The sequence below is a fragment of the Cottoperca gobio genome, chromosome 17, assembly GCF_900634415.1.
Source record: "Cottoperca gobio chromosome 17, fCotGob3.1, whole genome shotgun sequence".
Classification (NCBI taxonomy): domain Eukaryota; kingdom Metazoa; phylum Chordata; class Actinopteri; order Perciformes; family Bovichtidae; genus Cottoperca; species Cottoperca gobio.
In genome coordinates, this window is record NC_041371.1 from 12,272,525 (window position 1) to 12,289,129 (window position 16,605).

Genomic DNA, 16,605 nt, shown 5'->3' on the forward strand with positions numbered 1-16,605 from the left:
AAAGAGCAACTTAAGCCGTCAGGGTTCCAACGTAGTCCCAGATCTGGATTAGTATAGAAAAAACAAAAGGGGAACATTTGTGGTTCCAGACTATCGGTCCTTTTCTGTTTCATAAAAATATAAAACTTGCAGCACCCAACACAGCCAAAACTTTAACCACAATGTGAGAGAGCGGGCCAGAGCACTTTGAGGTCGTCAAAAGCAAGGCAAGAAGCAGGCCTGAGGTGTGCGACGCAAAGTCAATGGACTTCAGTTATCTTTTCTAGTTCCCTGGTACACGAACAACCCTTCTGTCTCTGTAGGGGTTGAATGTGTACAGTTATTTAAATTTATATGACAAACTGAATAACGATGAACTGTTTTAGCATTGCAGCTTGAATAAAATGCTGTTCATTAACTTTGTCTGGCTTTGGTGTTATTTGATTTGTACTGTATGAGCTACATTACCTAGCTACAGTCTTCTGGCAATTATTTGGCAACATAACCGAATACATAGTCAGAATGTAACATTTAAATTTGGATTTTAAAACCATTTATTTATTTATTGCTAATCAGATATGGTTTGAAAAAGTTAATTTAAATCTGAAAATTAATTTTGAAATGTAAAGTGTACACGAAGCCTGTCTTTATAACACTGATTTGTTTTAATATACTAAAATAGGACTTTTTTCATTATTTTCTGACATTCTATAGTACAACTTTATGACTTTGACATACTATACTGACTTTCGTGACATAACATACTATGATATCTTTATGACACTTCGACACACTATACAATGATTTTTTAGAATCCTGTTTATTGCCAAGGAATTTGCTTTGGTGCATAACAAACGTAGTAATAGGAATCAAAATTAAAGCAAGTATTGCAAAAATCAAGAAACATAAAAATAGAAGAATTCAATAAGAATATGAAATACTGTAAATATAGACGGGAGAAAAATCTATTCAAAACTATGTTGCAATACATCTGAATTAAAAACGGAAGAGCTGTGCTGTCTTGAGAAGAGCTCTGCAAAAATGTGCAAATTGTCCAAGGAATGCAAAGGTTCACAGTAAGAAGTATTCAAGAATATGCAATGTACAGAGATATAGTCCCGAAAATGTGCATTAATGTAACGCATATAGACGCATGTGAAGACGTTAATGTAACGTCTCTATGACGGGGGATAGGAGTCCATGTCAGTGGGGGGCCCTGGCCTTATTGATGAGGCCAGTTCCAGGGGGGGGGGGGGGAAACAGTTTTTGTGGCGTGAGGTTTTGGTCCTGATAGACCCCCTATTGCCAGAGGGGGGTGTTCCAAAAGGTTTGTGTCAGGGGTGTGTCAGCTACAATCTTTCCTGCCTGCTCACGTAACTGGAGGCGTACAGTTCCTGGAGGCACGGCAGAATGCAGCCAATCACCATCTTCGCATAGCAAATGATACACTGCACTCTGCCGTTGTCCTTTTTTATGACATACTATTGGCCTACTGACTTTTTGTTTTAAGACTTTAGGAGTGAACAGTTTAGCACCAAGAAAAGAGCATGAAAGGACGGATTTACCCAAAAGCCGCTCACTCATACTAGTAATCATCATCATGGTGAAGAGTTATCTGATGCGGGTCAAAATTCTGCCTTGTGTTCCTCAGTGTGAGGTGCCCGGACCTGTGATGCTGTGTGTGGTGGTGGTGGAACCAGAAGAATCTATGGAGGTCTACACTGTGATCATTTAGTTATAATCTGAGATGACAAAACTACTAATGTCAATACTAGCACAACTACTCTACAGTTACATTGGTTAGCTAACAAAGAATGACACACTGCTAATGAACAAAGTACTAATATCTTATTAAAATCTCAATGTTAGTTCTTGAGTCAATTGTTTATTGACAAGACTAGTTCCCAGACAAACGCACTCTTGAGTTTTCTTACATATTGTTACTCCACATTTGTTGGATCCCAAGTCACATGTCTTCCATCGTGAAAGCTTCCCAAAGCAGCCATGTCCGACTCCTCCAGGTGAAACCCAAACACCTATGTGTGTGAGAGAGGAGATGTAGAGGAGGAGGAGGAGGAAGAGGTAACAAGTGACATTTTATAATTAATAGTTGTGACAATAGAGAATATTAGTAAGATATGGCTTCTGATTGCCTAACTGCCTACTCTGCTGTTATTATTTTACACATTACACACTCACAGGCCCGAAATACACACACATGCACAAACAGGACGTTATAGACATGCATTAATGGAGACATGTCAGCGTGAAGGGGCTGCCCATGCGTCACTACAATTTTAATCCATCTATACTTTTCCCTTATGCATCACTCGGGACAATATTGTAGTTTTCTACTATTCCACCAGATTTGGAACATAAATGCTTTTTTCTTGGTTTCCACCAGGGTTATAGCTGCTGTATTTGTAAGCACTACAGTGTTTGATGCAATGCATCTAAAGCAATGGTGTCGCTGATCATTAACATATTCCCAGACTGGGGAAAAATCCCCCTTAGCAGTTAGTGTACAGGAAATAATTACATTTTTGTGTTTGTGTTTTTGTCAACAGTGTCATCACCTAAACAAACGGGCACATAAAGGGTTAACATTCTGCAAAGGAATAAATATTTCTGGTGCTGCTTAAAAAATGTATTCAGTGAAAGTGGAAAATAATTTTTATATATAGTATTTTTATAACAGTTAGAGAGGGGGAGTTATTTTATTTTATTTGATTAAATCTGACACTACACAAACAATCAAAATCAATGTTGTTGCCAATCATTGATATATATATATCCCAGACTGTGAAGAAACTCCCTCTAGCATTTCATATGCGCAAAATAATTACTTTTGTACCTGTACAACAACGGCATTATGTAAACAAACTGGCATTTGAATGATTCATATTATGAAAATGAATGAATATTTGGTAGTTATCATCAGGGCTGAAGTTGGCTAAAAGATTGAACTCAGTGAAAGTGAGATGCGTGTCATCATGCCTGCTTGATTGGTTTATCACAATGTAATTAATCTTCCTTAACCTTTCTTAATTTATAAGATATAGTTTTACTATAAAGTAAAAAACTCTGTAATGCATTTTTAACTCACTTGACAGTTTTCTTGAATCCTCTCCTTTTTGGTGGATTTTGGTATTGTCACCACTCCATTCTGACGAAAAGAAGAGAAACCACAGCATTGTGGGTAAAAATAATAGAGACATTATGTGTAAGGCCACTTTAACTTAGTGCAGGCAATATCTGAACAATGTGACAACCTGAATACTCCAGCGGATGCAGATCTGAGCAGGTGTGTGTCTGTACTTTTCTGCTATCTGAAGAATAGTCGGGTTGCTGAGGACTTGACCCTTGGCCAAAGGAGAGTAGCCTTCAAACACAATTCCCTCCTGACGACAGTACTCCATCAGGTGATGGGGCTGCTGAAAAGGATGATACTCCACCTGGTGGGTCATATGCAAGTTACTGTATGTAGGCAGTTCAGTTATACTCCAACACTGTGATAAACAGCAGGGAATTATGTTTAAAACTACATAACTCATTACGATCATGTTGGTAAACCAATGTATATTATTGAATCATTTGTGGAGGGTTTTGTGTAAATTGCACTCTAAAAGATTCAGGTGCTGTACGGTGTAAGTTATTGAGGCGAGAAAGGGGAATAACCCCCCCCCATGAGCTGAAAAACCAACACATTCAATCTAATTGAGGAAAAAACTACCTGGTTAACATGTGGTACGACACGACAGTCTTCCTTTAATTCTTCCAGGTGGTGGACCATAAAGTTGCTCACTCCAATAGCACAGCACACCCCTATAGTGACAAACAATGATGCTGGCTGTAGTCACTTATTACATACTTATTGTGTTTCTGACATGATCTTCCATGTTCTGTACCTTCTTTATACAGTTCCTCCAAAGCTCTCCAGGTCTCAGCTCTCACCTTCCTGTTAGAGCAACCAGGTCGCGATGACTCTGGCCAGTGCATCAGGTACAGATCTGAAACGGTGGGCAGGTGATGATTTAATGAACGACTACAAAAGAGAGGAGGACAACAAACTGCATAAGATGTTGGTGAATGAAGACAGCCATGATAATAAAGAAGCAAAGAAGAATCATTGTTAGAAAAAGTTTGTACATCTCTCATCACAGGTTAAAAAAAGAAGATGGGTGGTACTGCAATGATAACACAGAAAACTGTAGTTTCTGTTTAACATCTCTTTTAGCAATCACAACACATACCAAAATATTTCACCCCCATCTGTGAGCAGGAGTCAAGGCACGCCTTCTTTGCAGCGTTGTATCCGTAGTCTGCTGGCCACAGTTTGTTGGTGACCCACAGATCACTTCGTGGAATCCCACTTTCTGCGATAGCGTTGCCCAGTTTCTCCTCGCAGCCATAGTATTTCGCTGTGTCGATGTGGCGAACACCACACTCAGTGAGTGCATACACAATGGTATCATGAGAGTATCCACCGTCATGTGATGTGCCTGGTATACAGAGAGAGAGAGAACAGACTAAATATAGGCAGTCAAAAGAAATGTCAGCTCAATTCAATAGTTCTTTTGTTTGGGAGCACTGTATCAACACGTACACTATATTCAGACAATTGTCATCAAAAATATAGATCAGAAGGAGAAAAAAAAGAGCGTAATTTGATTGCTTTTTAGTATTTTAGGAGAACAGAATTTACTCTGTGTGGGAATGTTTGTCATCTTTTCCATTAGGGTTTCCTCCCATTATGGCATATTAAAAAAAAAAAATAGAATAATAATAAATCAAACATCAAGAAAAAAGGTTAAACATATATGTAAAAGATCATACAATGTGTGTGCATTGTTGTGTTTTGTATTTGCGTCATGAGACACGTCCAGTAGGCTATTTACTAAAGTAAAACGCACCTAATCCAAATATTGGAATCTGCAAACCATTGGAAAGTGGGACAGTACGACAGCTCTGCGCTGGTGCGAAAGTCATGTTCCTCTGGGCAGTGCTGAGCAACCTGAATTACAAAGAAGGGTTATACTTTGCTCTACTGACGGTAAAGTAAAATATGTGTCCTAGCTTTACGAGCACCCACCACTTTCCAAAAATACTTAGTAAACATACTCTTTACAAACTATCCAAGCACTGCACCACTAATGACACGCAGCCTTATTGAAAGACATTGTATACAGTCAATGGCTGCAAGCAGTATGAATTTGCAAGTTTCTGTGAAGTTATTACCGAAGTGTGTTTTCGCTTCTTTCCAAACTTCCAACCCAACGTCGTTAGCATCTCTGGAGTGGGTGGAGGTGTGCCTCCAACGGAAAATCAAATGACATTACATTCACGCCTATGGGTAATCCGTTAGTTAAGCACAACAAATATGGCGTCGGTTTCCAAAGGGTACGAACTATTCTCACGTGAGTGAAGACTGATTTACAACACTGTAACGTAGAAAATGTAAACATACAGACTCAAATAAATCGCTCAAGTAGGTTTTCAGGTTTTTGAACAACACAGCCGGTCATTTATTTCAGCTGGGACCTCCACACATACCACGTTACGGCTAATGTTAGCTTGTTAGAGCGCTTTTCTTTCAGGCTCTTTGGTGGCCAACATGGCGACCATGTAAAGCAAACAGACTGTGTGCTTTGCCAACAAAATGAGGTGAGTTTTGAGTTATGGAAATAAATAAAACATTACTTCTACTGTGTTTAATGCAAATAAATAGCTTTATCATGTGGCAGCATGGTACATTCAACGTATGGCGTTACAGAAATAATACTGACCTAAGAACACTCTGTTAAACATACATTAAAGGTTTCATCATACAACAATAAGGTAGTTCTTGGGTAAACTGACATTTAATTTGTTTTGCGTACAGCACAAATTCAGTAAATACAGCGGTGTAGGCAGATGTTCTGGACCCTTCAAGGAAAACTATTCTGGGACTCACTTAAAGAAAATAAACCTTGTGATTATTATTATTTTAGATTGCTCCAGCTATCTTTAATCAACAATCGTGTTAACCTTTAATTACTTTCTGATAGACCCAGTGTGTTCTGAACGCCTCACGTGGACATTTAATCCTTATGATCAATCCAGCGAAAGTGTTTCCACACAAATATATTGCAGTTGCACACATACACACATCTGTCTCATAGCATGTGCTTAATATAGCTTGTTGAATCTATATAAAATGCTGGTGCTCTGGGATATCTTCAACCCCAGTTAGTAGAACAAAATGAGAGGAGAGCAAAGAAGAGGAGAGCCGAATGCATCTGAACATAAACCTACTTTGAAGTTTGTAGGGTAGATAGGTTGGTTTGTTTTTTTATTCAGAGAACAGCCTTTTTCAATTTTGTGCAAATATTTGTTGATTTTGAATCATTTATTTAAGCATCAATTGTTTTGTGTTACATGTTATTATGTAGAAATAGTGAATGCTTAAGACCATCGTCTCCACTGTGAATTGATAATTGGGTATTGAAATAAATAAGTCAGTAAGTAAAATATGTGCTACTGTATGTAACTTTATAAATAATTATAAGCACACCTACATACCAAATGTCTGCATGTACTGGGAGAGACACAACCTGGATGACGTTGTAATGGGACGTATTGCCTATCTGTGTGCCTCCTATCATGTAGGGTCCCCCGGTGCTGCATGGGGCTTCGGCGAGCCTATTTGGTTTGGCCAATCCTGCTGCTACTCCTAGTCGGTGCAGCCCTGACCGCTCTGCTGCCCCCTGCTGAGGACCAAAGAGGCGTTGGTGTCCTGGGAGTGCTACGCAGGGCAACAGCACAAAAGGAGACTCCTTCTCAGGGCCACCATGGTGACAATACAGAGGAGAAGCAGAGGTTTACCATCATCATCCAAACTTACAACCGCACTGACATTTTGCTCAAACTTCTAAACCATTACCAGGCAGTGCCTCATCTTCAGAAGATTATTATAGTTTGGAACAACATTGGGGAGCAGACACCCCTAAAGTTATGGAACTCTTTGGAGCCTCATCCGGTCCCTGTGGTCTTCAAGGAGCAGACTGTCAATCACATGCGCAACAGACTACAACCATTCCCTGAGATTGAAACTGAATGGTCAGTATATCTATCATCATGCATATTGTTTTGCGTTGGGGCTATTAAATATTGTTATATTGACCTATATGTTGGGCCTGTTAAATTTCTTTTTAAAAGGGTGTTTTGCTTTGATCCTTAGCTGTGCTGATGCTGGATGACGACACCCTGGTCAGCGTTCCTGACATCAGTTTTGCGTTCTCTGTCTGGAAGGTAATAAACTTCAAGGACAATGTAGATGACAGTGATTAACATTTTTAATCTAAATTACATTTGTGTTAACCTGATTATTTATTATATACATAAAAATGCATCAGCATCATGTCATACTGCACCATACACAATGTAATTGACATAAGCAGGTGCAGCATAAATTATTTTGTCTTTGGTTCTAATCTGCAGCAATTTCCAGACCAGATTGTTGGGTTCATCCCACGGAAACATGTCTCAACACCAGGGGGAGTGTACAGTTATGGCAGCTTTGAACTGCAGGACCCAGAAACAGCTGGAGGTGACAAGTAAGTTGTACTTTTCTTTTTTGTCATTCTCAAGCTCCAAATACAATGCATCTTATTTGGCCGCTTGTATGGTTTGGTCTTACTTTGCCGTGAAATACTGATTTATCTCGATCCACTAACTGCAGATACTCCATGGTGTTAGTTGGTGCTGCCTTCTTCCACCGCCGCTACCTGCAGCTCTTTCGGGATCAACCTGAAGCAGTGCATTCGCTTGTGGATGAAACACAGAATTGTGACGACATTGCCATGAACTTTGCTGTAGCTCTTTATTTGAGGAAACACTCTACAGGCAGCATTAACAAACCCTCTGGGGTCTTTGTCAAACCTGTGGACCTCCGCAACCTAGAGAAGGATGCCAGCAGTGGGTACCAGGGTATGTGGCATCGCCCTGAACACCTTCTTCAGAGATCCTACTGTCTGAACAAGCTGACACAGATCTATGGCTTCATGCCTCTCTGCTTCTCCAACCTGATGGTCTCCCAGTTTGGCTTCCCCAGCTATGCCAATCACAAGAGTAGAGGCTGAGGAGCTGCCACACTGTTTTGGATTGAAAGAAGACAAACTCGAGTAACAGTCGTAAGTCTGTGTTTGATTAATAACACTTGTTTAGGTCAACACTGTTGCTACCTGCAGGTGTAGGAAGATCACATTTCATAGATCAAAGCTTTTCAAGTTTACAAAACAAATCACATTTTGTAAAGTTTATCTGTTGTATTTTTATTTTATTCCGAGCAGTTTCGTCATTTCATCTGCAGGACTATCATGGATTTTGGACTATCAGGATTTTCTACCCATGGCCCAGTCTGATGGAACGTCCATATTTGATAAATGAATCTGTACCTTGATACCAAAGCTGCCTTTCCTTCAGTATGAACTACTCTGTGGATTGTAGGGAACTTATTTTATAGCCAGCAGGTGTCAGTCTTAGATCTGCTTTGACAATTTGCCTTGTTTGTAACCATGAGTTACAGCTCTGATGCAGTCTCCTTCCAATTTTGGTTTTTACTACATTTATAGTTGTTTATGGAACAAGTCACTTTTCTGGTGAGCTTGTTTTACAATCACTCAAATTTGAAATGAATGTCAGATGTAGGTATTATTATGTAATTTTTGGCCAAAAGAGTACCAACCAGTGTGAATATAATATTACTGCTGGTATTATGTACATTCTTATTAACATAAGCTTAATGTACAGCACTATGCATGCGTGGACAATCTTTTTTTTTTTTTTTTTTTAAACAATGTGTGAAAGCTTGTAAGACCATCACGTGTTCAAGTTAAATAAAGCCAAAATGTTTTCTCTGAACAGAAGCTCTGGATGAATTCATAATTATAATAGAAGTTAATAACAGTTGAAGTCTGGAAACTGAGTTCAAGATCCTGAGATGTAATGAATGATTGAAGATGCTGCAAAATCCAGCAGTGGGTGGTGTCCTTGCTCAAGTTCTTTTTTTGGCAAAACCCCACCTTAGTTTTCAGGGCTTTCAAGCTGACTTACTAACATACTGAGGCATCATATTTCTGAAAAACAGAATTAGCTATTAAACATAAGACCAGCCCAGAGGACTGTATGTTTTACATTGAATTCAGCAAATTATTCAATCACTGAATTGCATCAGGACTCAGTTTTTCTGTCCAGTCTTATACAATTGCTTTTAATAATATGAACAGTAAAAAAAGTGGACATGAAGGCTGAAGGTCCAACATCTTTGGATTTTTAAGAGGTAGAATGATATTTTCCTTGTGTAGCTTGAAGAGGTTACTTGTATTGCAGCACATGTTATCAGTCTACACAGTAAACACTTGGATTGCAACACCAGGTGTGAGGTCTCACTGGTTTTTTCAAGTCTCTGAATATCATTAAATTAAATCACTATTAAATCATCTCCAGTTCTTTCTAAAAAAAGGATCCGAGGGATCTCATTGTGGTCCAGGTCCACCTCCTGGCCTGGATCCACCGGCACCTGGAGAACGTATTTCATGCCACAGCTTCACAAGAGGCTCCCTCTTCTTCCAAATGAGTTTGTGACCATATGCCACATACCATCTGTAGAACAAGATACACAGAGACGTTTCAAATTTACTGACTGCAGGACAATATACTACCAAACCACATAATACACTAACATCCTATGAAAATATTTACACCACTAAGTAGCAGAAAGCTGACGTTCCTGCAACAACAAGAACATGTTATATTGTGGGGCTCTTTGCTGCCCTGGGTCCCAGGCTGTGGAACACTTCTGCTGGGAGTCGGATGAGATTGAATTGTGATGCTTTTAATTGTTTGCTTTTATTGTGCTACATATTTTTCTTCTATTGTAATGCATATGCTGTCCTCATTACTTTTTATTCCTTTGTAACCTAGGTTTTGAAAAGAAAACATTACTATCTGCTGATGAAAACATAAGTAGATGGAGTTTGTCCAAGTTACAGATCTTCCAAATTAATTTCCTTCTGAGCAATTAAAGGACTTTAAACCTCTGCTTTTGAGCCGATGAAGACGATTTGATATGATCAAAAACTCCTGGACTATGGACCTTGTGGTGAAATGGCTTTCTCGCCTGCTTTTAACAATGCACTCCGAACTTCAGCTACAAGACTTCTTTTACTCTTTCCCTGTATTTCCTACAATTTGGACCTAACCCCAAACTTTGTCTCTTAACTGCATCCGATGCATTTTGAGGATAAAAGAAAGACTCGAGGACATTCTTCTCCAATATAAAACACTTCTGTATTAATGGCCACGGCCGATCATTTATTATTTACATTATCTGTACATTTTTGTTTATTATTCTTTTCAATGTAAAAGGAACATTGGCTACTCACACTCCAAAGAGGGCTCCGCCAAGGTGCGCTGCGTGGTCAAACAGCCGCCATCCCAGTATGAGACCTGCTGTATCTATGGCAATGAGTGCTTTCAGAGCCTAAAGGCAGACCAATGACAGGAACACAAAGTTACACACAAAGTGCGGCTGCAGCGAAACACACACACACACACAGACACAGACACAGACACACACACACACACACACACACACACACACACACACACACACACACACACACACACACACACACACACACACACACACACACACAGTGTCACTTACATTTCCTGCTGTGAAAGTAATCATGGGGAGGAAGATGATGCCTAGTTTGGCCTCTGGCACCTTTGCACAGACTGCGGCCAGTACTGCCATCACTGCACCTGACTATGGATCAAACGAAATACAGTTCAAAAGATTAGAAATGTTGTACTTCTTGCTTGTTACTGCTGTATGAAGATTTTAACAAACATCTTACCGCTCCTAATGATGGATGGAAACGTCCAGTGGCAGCTTTACAAATGTAGCTGACCATAGTGGAAATCACACCTGAAAATACAAATTATGATCGAGATGTCACTCTTTCTTCTCCAAAATAAACGGAATTCATCCCTTTCGTAGGTTAAGTTCCCATTCAGTCACTGGGAAAATACAAAAATGTGTTAAGTTTCACAACTATTTAGTCCAATGAAAGTCAGAAAGTTATGGAGCTAAACAGCAAATATGTAATCTGTACAGTTTGCCTTTTTAGTTTTTTAAATGTCAGTCAATTAATTGTATGTCTTAAAAATGAAGTTATTTATAACTCAGCATTGATAAATTCAACGCTGTTTCATACTGGATTTATAATCTATATTCAATGTTATCAGACCCCGGTCCTATTCTTTACTTGACTCACCGGCAGACAGGTAGAATGCAAGAAACTGCTCCTTCCCTAAGAGAGAGACGATGCCTGATGAGAATGTCCACAGGACATACATGTTGGCCACCATGTGGACAATGGAATAGTGGCTGAAGCAAGACAGGACCATGGGAAGGCACTGTGTTTCTGGTGGGGGACAGAAACATTTTACACATGCAAGAAAAGCATTGCCTTTACTGTCCTATTGTAAGCACTTTGTATTATTTATTTAATAGAACACGCATACTCACTGGAGGCTGGGTTGGACGTGAAGTACTTAATCATGCTTCTTTGCATTGCAGGGATCCGCCAGCAACACAGGACTACAGCATTCACTGCAATGATGCCTGGAAAACAGTAATAAGGAAAGCTTCTGACTATGAAGAATTGTGGGATATATTAAACACATTGATGCGAACCATCCAATCTGAAGAAACACAGGGACAAAATGAGTCCGTGTCTGCAAAATAAGTTACCGGTGACAGTCTTCTGTCCCTCTGTGAGGCTGCTCCAGAAGTCATCCACCATGGACATCAGGAGGAGGAGTTGTCGCTGGAAGCCTGACAGTTGGTTCCACCAGTTATGCCAATACGTCATGTCCTGAGACCCCTGATAATATATGAATGGTTCACTCAATCACTGTAAGCAGCCTACTAGTTAGTTATATACATTTGACAGCAGGGGATGAGAGAGCCAGCAGTTTGTATCATTCAAACCTCACCTGTAACAATTTTTCGGACTCTTCTTCATCTTTAGCAGTCCCAACTCTTGACTTCAGGGTCTCATATTGCAGAATGGCTGCAGCAGCAAAGGAGCAGCCTGTAAACTGATATGGAGTCAGACAACAACCAAAGCAATCATAGTGTCCCAAACCTCAGTACTGCATGCCTCTATTTCCTCGTTTTAGTTAAAAATGGGAGGACCTACCCCGACTGTGAACATCAGCGGTTTGAAGAGTGTCGGCCTGGGGACTTTGGGAGGAGGCGGGGGACCCAGTGGGCCAGCCTCAGAGGGTGAAACTTTTGTTTCTTGGGTGACATTTCCTTTCTTTGTATCAGGCCTTTTGGCTTCTTGACGGAAACTGCACCTCTGTTGGCTGTGAGGGTTCAGTCTGACAAAAAAACGTGCAGACACAGTATTAAAACCTAATTTACAGAGAGCTTTGATAAATACACAAATAACATGAACACCTGTCTGATATTAGGGAAAACAACATAACAGCCCTGAAGTGAAAACGCTAGTAATATTCAAATATTCTTGAGATGTTGATTTAACAGTTTGTAGGGCTGAAACTAATTCAAATATTCATTAATTCGTTTTTAAAAAGGTCAAAAATGCCAGTCACAATTTTCTACAGCCTCAAGTCATGTCTGCAAGTTGCCTGATTTACAGTCTAAAACATATGTAGCTTACTATCACATAAGACAAAGAAAAGCATCAAACCTTCATAACCGAGAAGCTAGAATCAATATATTGCAAGGGAAAAGAATGACACAGTTAACCAGTATTATATTGTACAATAGTGTTGATCAACACCCCTGATAAATCAAGTAAAGCACCATCTGTGTACGATCTACAATTGTAGCTATTCTCGGTGAGGAGCATGCAGGCTCAGGAAATTAGCCCCCATGACCTAACTTTAAATGTGCTATCCCTATTGGTCCAAAACACAGCAATGTATTTACTAGGCTATATATGTATTAGGGTAAACATTAGGTAGTGGGAAAGGTGGGACATTATTTATGCTGCTACAGATAACACGGACGGTGCTGGTCTTGTACGTTTTTTCTGTAAACAAATGAAATACAGTTGTTTTCAGGATCTCTTTACAATGACAGCGGGAACAGTTAGGTAATCTGCTGGTCGAGAGACAAACACATGCACACACGTCCTGCCAATGTTATTCTCGACAAACTCATTTACATCTGCTCACCTGGAGCTTCGTGAAGTAGTGTTGGTGGATCTGATTAACTCTGTTTTGGCCAATTTCATTACACATCCTCTCCACGCCATGTTTGTGATGACCTCCCGCCGGAAGCCCGTCCCATTGCTGGAGCTAATGCTGCGTTCATCGTCTAGTTGAAAAGGTCCGACTTCTGACTTACGCTAAAGAGCTCTTGGTGTAACAAAGAGCACTTTTTAGGAGGCGGTGGAGGGAGGATGTTGTTTAATATAATAAAAATAACTTAACTATTTAATTGGTTAATACAAATGCAATGTCATGTACATAATTTATTAAAACATAAGTCTAAGCAGGTTGTACATATTGTACATACATGTAAAGGTACTCGACATAAACTTATTAGCCAACATAACGCATCCAATATTATCTTAGCTTTCTTTGCACCCTTGCACTATTTGTAAATATGTACACACAGTAAACAGTAATAATGTAACCTGTATACAGAAAGGCCTAATGTATGTTATTGTCCATTTTCTGTTCCCTGTGTAGTACACTAAGAGCTATTGGAAACCAAACCGTCAAATTCCTAGTATGCCTGAAGTATACTGGACCAATAAAGTTGATTCTGAAATAATTGTTGAGAGAATTTGTAGCAGCAGAAATGAAATGCCTCGGTTTTGTGCAGGCACTATAACATCTTTTTGTGTGTCCATAGGTAGAACTTCACTTCTCTCTAGTGGCATATTAAAGTACAGATCCTATAGATGCGGGAGGTCTAGCCAGTGAAGGCACAGTGGAGTATTGAAGTATTGAACTGGTAAGTACAGTTTTCAAATACTTGTCTTTTGATGTTATGCCATATTTGACTTCCCCTCCTCTACATTTCAGAGGGAGGGTACTTTTTACGCCACTGCAGTTATTTGACAGCCTGTGACTATGCACATATAATGATTAGTTTGTAAATTATGATGCATGTGCTTTTTTCACAGTGCACATTTTGACAAAGCAAAGCTGTAAATAATAAAAGTAGAGATGGTTGAATTCCCCGTAGCTGCTTCAGTTTCAGGGTCCTGATTATTATGCATGCTGTATCACTCTCACACTGTCATGGTTTACTGCGACACTTAAATAGGACTGAGCCATCGTTAATGTTATCAGTAACACCTGTGGAACAAGTCCTGCTGTTGTAAATGTAACTACCAAACAGTATATAGAGCAGATACAATTACAAATTAATGCATTAGTAATACTAATCCAATAATGTAATATAATAATAATATCTCACTCGGAAATTGACAGTTCTGTATAATGAGTACTTTTACTTTTACAGTATTTTTCCATTATTGTATTGACAGTAAAGGATATCAATATATAGACCACCACTGAAGATAGATTTCTAAAATAAAATAAAATAAATAAATAAATGTCAAATCTTTGAGCATAGAGGTAGATAGCGAAGATGAAGGGAGTGAGAGCACTGTAAAGAACACATGTTAATATATGACATATGCTTCACAATGTCAAAATATTAGTAAAACTATAACAAATGACTTATTATTCTTATTCTTATTAAAGCATTTGGTGGGCACACTAAACTTTGTTTTCATGAAAACAAGAGAGAATGCAGTGGAAGCCTTGGACTAAACAGTATTGATGGCACTATGTTGCTATTGGCACCTGGACAAGTTCCACAAACTCCTCTCACGCTTGCCAGTGACTCCAGAAATAGGCGAAGAAGGTAGACTTTACAGTGAGAGGGCTGCACTGCAGTGTCTTCAGAGTAACTAGGGCTCTCCTCCTATGCAATATCTGCACATGACTTGCTCGGTACTTTAACTATAGAAAATATTGCACAGAGAAATGACGTAATAGAGCTAGAAAAGAATAAAAGACGTTTACGAGTAAGTAGGTAATTAATCTTAACTGAAGCAGACAATGCATCCCGTGGGGACAATATAATACAATTTCACTTCTGTGACACAATTATATAGGTATACAGGAAAGTGTAGAGGTTTCAGGGCAAAGATACGGTGCACAAGGAAAGAAGAGCAATATGCCTCTGCCCCTGTATGGACCCAAGGACACACTGCCAAGTTAGATGATATCCTATGGGTGCAGGTCTGGGGCAGGGGAGGACAGGGGAGGATAGGGAGATGTGGAAGGGGAGGAAAAGGAGGAGGAGGGATGAAGAGAGCAGAGAAGGGAAGGGAGGAATGACAGTGATAGGAGCGAACACACGGATTGAGGTGAAGAGGCCAAAGAGAGGAACAGAAATGGAGGAGAGTGGACCAAAAGAGGGTGACAATCATAAATATTTAAGCAGCCGCAGAAGTTAATTTAGGTAAGAGCTGTACGACGCTGCAGCCCTGCTATGCAAACGACACAACCCCTCACAGAAGACACATTCATCCCTCTCTGAATCTGTAGAGGACTATGTGTTCCTTTCTGATCAATGCAGTGCATTTTCTTTCGCAGCAGAGGCGTTCTCTTTCAGATCCCTTCATCGATTTTGATGTGATCCGACGCCAGCCAGGATTTGTCCGTGTTGGCAACAGGGTATCAAGGCCTCGGTCATGTGACAGGAAGTGTCCAAAATCAGAACAACCTATCATTCATGTAGGACATTCATTCATCTTACTGCAACTATGGCTGCGATCCAAATCGCATGCTTTTTCTTTCTACTTTTAGAATGTACTGTTACAAAGTACGTACATGCAGTATGTAAACAATTGAGACATGGCATGTTGTCATAATATTACGCCTTGAACTTTGACCCTCTTGCTCATAAATCCGCTGTGCAAAGGATTTTGGGTCAGAATAGCCAAAAAAGGGTATTGGAACACACAGTGTGACTAGATAGAGTGAATAATAAAGCAGCTCTGACATCCGGCTCCCATATTTGTGCTGTGATTTGGATCCACAGACAGACGCACAAGGCCAAACGTCATTTGGCCTTGAGGTTTCTATTTCAGCCCAAAGGCTAAGAACATCTTATACTAGCAGCACAGTCTTTTTATACCATCAGAGGAAACTCTAGCCGTTATCATTGCGTCCCATCAGAATGCTGACAGTGAGCTTGCTGAGACGCTGATCAATGGGCCAGTTAGGTAATACCACACTATGACTTGTTTACTGTTTTTTCCTTGGTGGTCAGTGTGTGATTGTGGTATCCTTTGGGAAGCAGTCCGCAGCTGATTTACACTATTAAGCTGTATAAAGTTAACACTGAGGAGAATTTCAGATGACTCCATCGTTGCAAAGTCCTGATGTTTATTTTACCCAAAATACCACAGAGGACAGTGCACCTCTCACTATCCTAATTTATTAAGAGACTTTCAAAAAAAGTTGAGTATATGTATGCAAAGGTTTTTTTGTTTGTTATTATTTGGGGATACAAAA

The 16,605-nt window shown here is 39.7% G+C and overlaps 3 protein-coding genes across 3 annotated transcripts; 1 reads left to right on the forward strand and 2 right to left on the reverse strand.

The window, feature by feature from the left end:
* Nucleotides 1-780: 780 nt before the first annotated feature.
* Nucleotides 781-5,599, reverse strand: LOC115023048 (glyoxal reductase). Its single transcript, XM_029454189.1, has 8 exons — nucleotides 5,218-5,599; nucleotides 4,893-4,993; nucleotides 4,233-4,481; nucleotides 3,888-3,989; nucleotides 3,713-3,804; nucleotides 3,252-3,434; nucleotides 3,086-3,145; nucleotides 781-2,015 (listed from the first exon to the last, which is right to left on the reverse strand). The coding sequence occupies exons 2-8, from the start codon at nucleotides 4,966-4,968 to the stop codon at nucleotides 1,920-1,922; spliced, it is 858 nt and encodes a 285-aa protein (XP_029310049.1). The 5' UTR covers nucleotides 4,969-4,993; nucleotides 5,218-5,599; the 3' UTR covers nucleotides 781-1,919.
* On the forward strand, nucleotides 5,283-8,634 carry extl2 (exostosin-like glycosyltransferase 2). The gene is given in 6 exon segments (XM_029454194.1): nucleotides 5,283-5,643; nucleotides 6,628-7,081; nucleotides 7,177-7,269; nucleotides 7,459-7,574; nucleotides 7,700-8,150; nucleotides 8,310-8,634. Coding segments are annotated over 5 exon segments (1,068 nt in total). The 5' UTR covers nucleotides 5,283-5,638; the 3' UTR covers nucleotides 8,100-8,150; nucleotides 8,310-8,634.
* A 157-nt stretch (nucleotides 8,635-8,791) lies between these two features.
* Nucleotides 8,792-13,394, reverse strand: parla (presenilin associated, rhomboid-like a). The gene is made up of 10 exons (XM_029454186.1): nucleotides 13,237-13,394; nucleotides 12,231-12,414; nucleotides 12,025-12,129; nucleotides 11,780-11,912; nucleotides 11,555-11,650; nucleotides 11,301-11,450; nucleotides 10,881-10,951; nucleotides 10,688-10,789; nucleotides 10,404-10,501; nucleotides 8,792-9,621 (listed from the first exon to the last, which is right to left on the reverse strand). Exons 1-10 carry the CDS (start codon nucleotides 13,314-13,316, stop codon nucleotides 9,495-9,497), a joined length of 1,146 nt encoding a protein of 381 aa, XP_029310046.1. The 5' UTR covers nucleotides 13,317-13,394; the 3' UTR covers nucleotides 8,792-9,494.
* Between the last annotated feature and the right edge of the window lie 3,211 nt (nucleotides 13,395-16,605).